The sequence below is a fragment of the Cryptomeria japonica genome, chromosome 8 (assembly GCF_030272615.1).
Source record: "Cryptomeria japonica chromosome 8, Sugi_1.0, whole genome shotgun sequence".
Classification (NCBI taxonomy): Eukaryota; Viridiplantae; Streptophyta; class Pinopsida; order Cupressales; family Cupressaceae; genus Cryptomeria; species Cryptomeria japonica.
The window spans coordinates 390,040,222-390,050,204 of NC_081412.1; the positions used below are offsets into that span (position 1 = coordinate 390,040,222).

At 35.5% G+C, this 9,983-nt stretch overlaps 1 protein-coding gene across 1 annotated transcript; it reads left to right on the top strand.

Annotated features, from left to right (window-relative positions):
• Positions 1-6,688: 6,688 nt before the first annotated feature.
• Positions 6,689-9,055, top strand: LOC131066845 (probable BOI-related E3 ubiquitin-protein ligase 2). Its single transcript, XM_058001712.2, has 4 exons — positions 6,689-7,388; positions 7,478-7,611; positions 7,711-8,045; positions 8,294-9,055. The coding sequence occupies exons 1-4, from the start codon at positions 7,345-7,347 to the stop codon at positions 8,870-8,872; spliced, it is 1,092 nt and encodes a 363-aa protein (XP_057857695.2). The 5' UTR covers positions 6,689-7,344; the 3' UTR covers positions 8,873-9,055.
• The last annotated feature ends 928 nt before the right edge of the window (positions 9,056-9,983 follow it).

A 9,983-nucleotide genomic window follows, 5' to 3' on the forward strand; every position in this document is an offset into this window, starting at 1 on the left:
CTTTAGATGTCCACCTCTTTGTGCACTAAGTTGATTGTATTAAGACTATTGGTAATATTGATGATAGTAATGGTATGTTGATGTTCAGATATTAAGATGAGGATCAGATGCATGATAGTATAATGAAGATGATGTACAAATAACAAGGTTATATTTGCGAGATTGTTTGGTCCTTGGAAGCCTGATGGAGCAAGTTGGTATAAGAAGTATGCATTTATGTGTAGCTAGAGGAATGCTCTACATTCCCCCACATTTGTAGATATGGTCTTGCAGACTTGGATATAATTTGTATTCTTTGTGGATATTGCACTCCTATCTTGTTTGGTCCTTGGTGTTGCAGCTAATGTGGTTAGTAATTATTGTTCAATGACAGTTTGCTTCTCTATTAGAAGTGGTCTGGAAAATGCTCTACATTTCTCCACATTGATATTTCTAGTGTTGCAGCTTGGAGGACATGTTTGCAATTTCTATTTTGCATCTCAATTTAATTATCATATGATGTTGTGGTTTGCAAGTAATTATAGGATGTTATGTGTTTGATTGGCTCTCTGAAATTAATTGTTTAGTATTAGTTATGTTGTGCCATTATAATCTTGATATGAAGAAGTGAAGGAAGGATATGGGAATGTTGCTAGATTTTCATGGAACATATTGATGTGCTTCAAATAATGCTAGAAGGAATATTTGATGATGCACGGTGATTGAAATATTTGTTTGAAATATTTGTTTCAAGGTAACTGCTTTAGTTCGATTGACTAGTGTTTTTCCTTGGCATGCGATGAATGTTTGGGTGCCTTCGCTTGCTTAGATGTTTGTGTTATATTGATTTTGGGTCCTACCTTGGTGTGTGGGGATCCACATTGAACTTGTTCATCTGGAACATATGTTTTGGGCTGACTTGTGGCATGATGTTTGGTCTATCTACATGTTACCTTGTTTCCAACCTTTGGAGAATGATTGATAGCAGGTGAATTGTTCCTACCTACTTGGAAAGAAGTTTTAAGATGTTTTAGGTCCTTTCTATCTCTTGGATTGGGATTTTTTCATCATAATTATGTTCTAGTGGCCAATTGATAAGACATATGCTTTTCCTCTATTCTATCCAACCTAATTGATGGTTGCAATGAAGAAGATGGTATATAGAAGATCAAATTGATGTTGAAGGTGTGTGTGAGTGTAGATATGTGTGTGGATCAATGTGTGTGTTTCACTTGCATGATTATATCATTCACGAAAGTCAATTGTGACAAATTTAGTGTGCAGTGATTGTTCTGGAGTTGGTCGTTTGAGGCAGAGATTCAAGGACAATTTCATGTTTGGAGATTGCTGATATCAATATTTTTGAAGGCGTACTTGTTGCTAATTCATATATTCAGTGTATCTTTCTCTAGAGAAGTCATCTTCAGATTACAAGCTTTGTATCTTACCCTAGGGTTGTGTGCTCTAGCCTACAAATCCTCTAGGGAGTAGTATTCTTCCTTGGCAGTGAATCTAAAAGTATACCTGTAATCATTCCATATATTATGATTTCAATCTCACCATGGTTTTTCTCTATTTGGGTTTTCCATGTAAATTTGGTGTTTTGATTAAGTAAAAACAGGTAAATTTGGTGTTATTTCATGCATGGTGTTTCATTGTTATATCTTTCATTGCTACTAATAAGAATAAGGTTAAAGAGTTTGTGAATTAAGTAATAAAGTTTAAATATTAGGTCTGGATTGATTCACCCCCACTTTCATTCCTAAGGTGTGTTTAATAGGTGGGTGTTAATTCCTTTGTGGAATTCAAACCCATTAGACCTTGTAACTCTATCTATTTTTTTTCCTCGAAGATTATAGATATAAAGTTACAATGAGTCCTACCTAATCTTAATTTCGATGCAATAAATTATTTTGTGCAAGGAAGAAAAAATATGGACTCTATTATTTCCATTCAAGAGGTTCTCAATTCACTATTAGTTAATAAAATAGAAGGTTCTATTCTAAAATTGAATATACTGAAATCTTATGATAGGGTGATGTAGGATTTCCTTTGAAAAAATTCCACAAAGTTTCATTTTTTGGTGTAAATTTATTTGAATTGTTAAGGAGATGATTTCAACCCCTAAAATTTTGGTTCTCATCAATGACTCTCTTTCATAAAGTGATCCCATTTCTCCATTTATTTTTATCATTATGGTGGAAGCTTTGGGGATAATCTTATAGAATGTTGTTAGAAAGGGTGGTTTTAAAGGTTTGAAATGCAACTCTACTTGTCCCCCTTGTTCCCATTGATAGTTCATGGATGATGCTATCTTTATTGGAGAAGCTTCAATTTCAAAAGAAAAAAAACTTAAAAAATATCTCTAACTATGAAAGTGCTTCAAAAGTGAAGATCAATTTTCCTAAGTGTACTATTTTTTTCTTGAATACACTGATCCCAAGATAGCCAAAATTCACTTGCATATTCTTGGGTGCCAAATAGATGTTCTTTAATTCAAATATCTTGGCCCACCCTTTTCTTAAGGTATCTTTGGAGTCCTTTTGGAATTGAACTTGTTAAAAAAATTAGTGAAATTTGAGTAGTTACAAGGGAGCATTATTGAATATCATGTTGTCATTGATGTCAAGGAAGCTTGAGGAAGTAGTGGGTTAGATTCTATTGGACAAATACTTTCACTATGCATTAGAATCTATTGTTCTTGTATGTCTATGACTTTTGCAAAAACCTAGAAGTATTTGCGTTGAGTTACTGTGGTTCATTACTCAAACATTGTATGTGTATCAAGTTGTCCTTTCATGTTTTTTGCTACTGCATTCTACCACAATAGAGTATTTTAGCTTCTGTTTTATAAATTATGTAAGACTAAACATGAGGACATGTTTACTTGAGTTTTAGTGGTTGTGCTTTAGAAGATAGAAAGATAGAAGTGATAGAGTGCACATTGTGTTAGTTTATTGAATGTCTTGAAGTTTACATTGGATGTGCTAAAGAAAGGAAACACATGTTAGCCAGGAGAAGCGTGTGAAGGTAGATTGGGACTAGCTGAGTTAATGATGGGAAACATAGTGTGTTCTTACTCCTAGTGTGACATGTTGATCTTTGGATTGATCCAACTACATGTTTGGATTGAGGAATTTATCTCTTGGCCAACTTGTGGATATTGTAAATGAGTCCTAGGTCAACCTAAAGATGTAAATAATGTATTGGAATGCATATATATTGTTGATAAGTTTTATTCCAAACTGTAAAGGAGTGTGATTGAAAATAATGTGATGAGGAGAAAAAGGTGGTGAATTAATACATGTTTTAAAGTGTGCAAACTTAGATGGAATATCTTATACACATTGTGAGAGTGTTATGAAACATACAAGATCAATAAAGTGATGCAAATAGAGTTTGAAAGGTCTGCATGACAAATACCTTATATTTTTTGTAATTGATGTTTGAGCCTTATAATCTGAGTTGGTGTTTAGAATTTGGGTTGGTGCTCAATTATTTGGATTAAGAGTTTGGTGTTTATTGTAGGTTGGTGTCTACAAATCTGATTGGTGATTGGTGTCTCCATCTTGGGTTTCTTGTGGGTTGGTGCCTACAAAATTATTGTAAGTTCATTATTATTTTGTGAGGATGGATTTGGCCAATAGATCCAAGAAGTTATTCTCATTGTGGTTTTCCCTTTTGAGATTCCACATAAATATGGTGTTCTCTTGTCTTGATGTGTGAATGTGTTTATCACTTGCATAGTTTTTTTGGTGTAATCTTTTGAGGCAAAATTGAAATTGTTGTTGCAGTAGTTATAGAAGTTAAAATTGGCATATATTGATTAACCCCCTTTTCTTGGTATATTTTTGTGCATAACAATCCCTTCTTAGCCACGTTAGAATAAAATTAGCTTATCATAACTATGTTGCAAAACATTCGTCTATATAGCATAAGTATGTTGAGAATTCCTACAAAGATTGCTAACACTGTTAAATTTTTTAAGAGAAAGTCACTTTGAGTAGGGACAAAAGAAACAAAGATATGTCCCTTGGTGTCTTGGGATTCAATTTGTGGGCCTAAAAAAAGGTGGTTTAGGGACAAGGAATATTAAAGAATTTAATGTACCCCTTAATGCTTAAATAATGTGGAGAATTCTTTTTGAGGAGTGGAATGAAATCATTAAAATGAAATATATGCATTGGTGCAAGGATGTTCTAAAAAGCCTTTCTTGCTATGATTTTCCCCAAGGGTCTTCATGAAAAAATCTGGTGTTCGACATACTATTTATTCTCAAGAAAGATATTAGATGGATGCTTGGGGATGTGGCTAATATAAAATTTCGAGGTGACTCATGGTTGATTGACTCCTCTCTAAGAAATTATGAGTGGGTTGGCCCTAAATTATGGAGCCTCGTAAAATCCTTGAAAATAAACTTAGTGATTATATTGAGGAAGAAAATGTCATCAAAGTTTGGAAGTCCCTATCAAACTTGATGACCTTTGTAGACTAGTTGGGACACAAATACAAGCTTAAAATCTCTATTTCACATCCCTTAGTTCCATAAAAGGGATAAATTGATTTGAAGAGGGTCTACTAATGATATATACTTTATTTCTTTGTGGTTTGATTCTTTGGGAAACTATGTTGAACCTAATGCTTTTTCGGCTAAGATCTAGCTACCAAAGTTGGCTCCTAAAACTAACACCTTCTTCATGCTCTTAGCTCAATATAAGATTCTTACTCTTGATAATTTAAAGAAGGGAGGCTTTTCTTTTCCAAATAGATGTATCCTTTATGAAAGGGCAAAATAAAGTGTCACTCATATGTTATTGGATTTCTACTACTCTAGAGAGGTTTGAGAGGTCCTCCTTGCCCCTTCCAAAGTTAATTAGGTCTTTTTGGATTTTATTTAATGCTTGGGAAACAATAGGGTTCACCCTCTTATAATCCTTGTTTAAAATTATAATGGACCCTCATGCTACCCCATGTTGCCTAGGGACTATGTAAAAAAAGAAATAATGGGATCTTTCAAGAGAAGACACACATATCTAGTAGAGTGACAAACAAATTTGGCTCAACTATAAAGGAATAACTTATGATAGGGATAATATAGAAGTTGTCAAATGATCTAACTACAAGAGTTTCTAATTACATTTTGGAGATTATGAATGCTTGTGACCTTACATTAAATATTTATGCCCCTATTAAAGAGTTGAAGTCCCTCAAAGAGCTACTATGGTTTGGACCTTCCCTCCTTGCAAATAAAGTAAAGTGAACTTTGATGGGACCTTGAAAGGTAACAAAGGGTCAAAAAGAGGTGGTGGTGTTCTTAGACATCGCAAATGAAAACTTATAGTTGTGTCAACAAACTAACCATTATGTTGAGACTTCTACAACATTTTGTGCCATTCAAATGCTTATCATATGGGTGTTAAAAAAAAAATAGTTGAGGGGGATTCTCTAACTATTATTAATCACCTTCAAGGCAAGCAATCTCCTAGTTGTACTATAAACAATCTTATTAAATATGGACTCATTTTAAGAGACAAAGTTGATAATGACAAGGAGAATTTCACTATGGGAGACAACAAGAATCACATGGAGCCCTCATCTTGTAGTGAGATTCATAAGAATGAGGAATTTAAGAGGATTTTAGCTAGATGAGGGCTAACACCTTATTTAGAGAGACTTAAGAGGCATGATATAGTTATCACCATGCTAGAGGATTTAGAAAAATGAAAAGTTGATCATGATAAAAGACTGACTAATCTTGAGGACTTATAAGTATTAAGGATAATCTTATCAAGGTTGTTCATATAAGCAAGTTTTCAATCTAGAATTGCACCATAGAAATTAAGATTCTCACTAGAAAAACCTAAGGATATTGATAAAAGGACTTGAGATTGAGTGTGTGGGAGAAAATAACAACATTATTGGTAAGATTGAAAAGGTAAGTCCTAGTATGAGGACTAGGAGCAATATAAATAAGTCATTTCAAGAAGATAAAAAGGGATCTCTAGGACTTTATCAATCTTCATGAGATCTACTACTAGCAAGAGCTAGAGGCAATTGACATCTTGAAACAATTGGTATCTTGAGATCTATTAGCAAGAGCTGGGTGGTTTGTTCTTCTATTTTCATCCTTTGTTGGTTTGTAGTTTGATGGTTTGTTCTTTTTTGCTATTATTGTTTGGATTTATGACTGATAACCATTTTACTATAACTTTGTTGTATCTTTGCTAATCTTTTGATGGTTGTGAGAAGTTTTGGAATCCCCTCAAAACCTATATTATCTTATTAATAAAATTAAAAAAATTCTATATTAAAAAATTATAAATTAAATTTTACAAAGTAAACCACACATCTCAACCCATTCCAAGAAAATGTATCATGCATCAAACCTAATCTAAATTGACAAAAATCATACACAAAATCAAATCAATACAATTAAAACTTACGATCAATTTATGTGCCCAACAAAACATTTCATAAAAATGTAGGTAAGGTTAATAAGGCATACACTTTTATTCCTTCCCCAACAATCCTACCAAAAGTTAGCAACTCCAACACACCGAAATAAGAGAAGAGACAGAGCATAATTTAAAATGAAACTGATAAAAACTTTAACAATGCCCCAAAAAAATTGGATCGTTGTCTTCATCATAATAATGGTGTTCCATGTGGTTTGGCGAATCTTGTAGCTCCTTTGAATAAAGTAGTTATGGGGACCTCGTTTCCCAACTCCCCCATGTGACCCTAATTTGTTTTTCTCTAACACACACACAATACGTTGACAAAACTTTACCCATTCTGATTGCCCTTCTGGTTTTAGGTGGCAGAGAGGGTCAGGGCATCATCACCGAAAACCCCGTTTACTTTGCTTCCAATAAACTAAAAGCAGAGGGACAACAATCACTAGTGCGTGACTGGCGTATTGCACAGATATTTCTGCGGATCCCACCAATGGTCTGCAATTAATTCCCGGCTTTAATTTTCACACACTGTAAGGAATCTGTTCACCGTAATAATTGGGATGGGACCCATTGTCCCAACTGCTTGAAAAAAAGGAAACCTTTGCAGAAACCCAATAAATAATCTTGGTATAACAGCAAGAATACAGGCATCGGAAAAAGAAAAACAGAGGGTTGAAAATAAGAATTGTAGGGCTGGGCTGCATTCATGGCTTTGGAATCTCAATTGCATTGGTGTGGAATAAGTAGTGGGGGCAACCTACAATTTAGGTAATGACTTGGTGCACAATTCAATGCACATTCGGGCATGAGGGTTGATGGGTAAAGAGGTTGGCCCATTGCCAGAATCTCGGGCTTTAGGACTTGCTTTCAGTTTCTGTTGGGTGTGATAATAGTTGGAGGTGAGAAAATGGCAGTCTCTAACGTTCTTATTCCAGACACCACGGGTTACAGGTTTGATCCCCATTTTTCTTGTGTTTTGATTGTGTTTACTATTGCATTCATGATTTGGGTATTGACAGGGCTGGGAATCTGAATGACAGGATGCGAAATGTTTTGGGAGGGGAAAATGGGAATACTCTTCCCACATTTCCTTTGTTGTTCGGGGTTGAAGACCTTCAGTTTCCTTATGCTGTAACCCATAGATCTTCAGGGCAACTTCAACTTTATACCCCATGTAAGAAAAGACATTGAATTCTTTGCTCTAATGCATTTGTCGGTATGTTCTTGGGTTCTTTTGAATTGAAGGTGATGATGTGGGTATTGACTGCTGCAGTTCCTGTGGCATCATCATCTCATGTTCATAATGATGAGATTGAGATTGCTTCTGCGTCTGGGCTTTACCATCCAAAGAAGAAGCTCAGAGAACCTGATTCAAGAACCCAAATTCATGTGGGCAAATTCCTCCAATCTCAACCGCCCCTGCCTAATCCAACGCAAGTTTCTACTGGATTGAGATTGGCATATGATGACGATGAACAGCCTAATTCCTCTGTTACATCTGCCAGTGAAAACCTTGATAACCTCAATCTCCTGAGATTCTTCGATGAAGATTTGAGCACAGAGATGAACCGCCAGAAGAGCGAGTTTGAACGCTACATGAGACTTGAGGTATGCTCTTTAATTCATTAGTTAATTGAAACAATAAATGCTAACTGATTTGGAGGAATATGCATTATAAGGCACCTAATAATTAGTAACCCAGGTCCCATTTAATTGCAATACCCACAGAACAATGCTGTTGACATGGCATTGCAATGCCCAATAAGAAATGCCTTGAACATGGGCACCTAACTGTGGGGATAGATAGCTTCCTCAGACCTGAGTCTCACCAACTGAAAATCATTTCTCACCTACAGGAAGAGCATTTGGCCCTGGCTCTCAAGGAAATGAAACAGAGACACATGACGTCATTTCTTGGTGCCATACAGAAGGGATTAAGGCGCAAGATAAGAGAGAAGGATGTTGAAATTGAGAATGGCAAAATGCAAACCAAGGAACTGATGGAGAAAATAAAACAACTAGCCCTTGAAGCTCAAGCATGGCATAACAGGGCCAAATACAATGAAGCAATGGTGACTGCTCTCAGGACCAGTCTCCAGCAGGCAGTTGCCCACAGCAGAGAACAGAGCAAAGAGGGTTGTGGCGATAGTGAGGTGGATGATGCAGCGTCTTCTCATTATGGGGATAATAACAACATTTACAACAGTACCAACAATGTTATTAATAGTATGTCTGATGTTCATGTCCGCATTGCAAAAGAGAACAAGGAGCTGAGAGAGAACAGGAGTTGCAGGAGTTGCAGGAGCAATGATGTTTCTATTTTGCTCTTGCCTTGTAGACATCTCTGTCTATGCAGGGAATGTGAGAGCACGCTTGATGCATGCCCCCTTTGCCACTCGCAAAAGAATGCAAGTGTCCAAGTTTACATGTCCTGAAGAAGAAGATGATGATGATGATGATGATGATGATGGAGAAGCCTTCCTTTTGCCAAGCATAAAATCCAACGTTCTGGTTTTCATCTATCTGCCCTTTTTATTACAATTGTTGCCGCCTAGAAGATTGGAAAAAGCCTCTGTAAGCTGCAAACATTGTAATATTTTAAAGATCCTCTTTTGCTATCCGATTCTTTCTTGCTTTCTGGGATAATGAATTCCATCACCTTCCTTTGGCCTTTGCTCTTCTTTTTCTTTTTTCACAAGTTAGGATGTTTGAAGAGTCTAAATATATTTGCAGAAGGTTAGTGACTGTTATTATCTTTGAGCATCAAGTTATTAGTTTATCTACCATGATAATATATTTTGGTTAGAGAATGTACGTGGGCTGAAGATTAAATCTAAAATGCTTTAGAAAATGATTATCAATATCAGCTCAAAACAGGTGGACTGATATACATCTTATTTGCTAAATCGAGGTATGCATATAATGGGGATTCTATTTTTACTTGTGGATTGCAACTGGGCTATATACCTTTCGGTAAGGAGTAAGATGTTACAGGTAAATAAGTCCAGTAACAGAATTACCAAGACCTGGAAAAAGAGTAAGTGTCATACAGCTTTCTCAAGGTGTTAAATATTATTTTGTAAAACAGTTAAACATAATAAGCAATATTTTGATTCGAAATATTGATAAAAAGATGTTTAAGTTAAATCCAGAAATATTACCAAACTCATAAATTGTTGCTTGTCTGTTTGTAGTTACTTCATTTTTGCAGTTGAAGTCGTAAAAGCAACCAATCAAAGTGGGCAACTGTCATTAAATGTAAAGTAGCCTTAACAACTTCTAGTACATTTAATAGATGTTTGTCAGTTGTAAGGGGGCACAGCCACTTGTAAACAAGAGAATTGCATTATGGAGCATAGCCTTTTATGATTGTCTTTGTAGATTCCTTGTCACAATTCAGAAGCCCGAAGCCACTTCAATGTTGATAGTTAAAGTGAACTTAATTTCGAAGGTCCAGGGATATCATGACATGATTAGGAGGTATAAAAGATCCGACATTAGTCCATTAATGAATAGGCCCACAGCTACAAGGTCATATTAGGCTCA

Excerpts from the sequence above, each read along its gene's own strand:
- LOC131066845 (XM_058001712.2), top strand. The coding sequence starts at position 7,345 with ATGGCAGTCTCTAACGTTCTTATTCCAGACACCACGGGTTACAG. Across the intron at positions 7,612-7,710 it reads ACTTCAACTTTATACCCCAT|TTCCTGTGGCATCATCATCT; the intron begins GTAAGAAAAGAC and ends TGACTGCTGCAG. Across the intron at positions 8,046-8,293 it reads AACGCTACATGAGACTTGAG|GAAGAGCATTTGGCCCTGGC; the intron begins GTATGCTCTTTA and ends TCTCACCTACAG.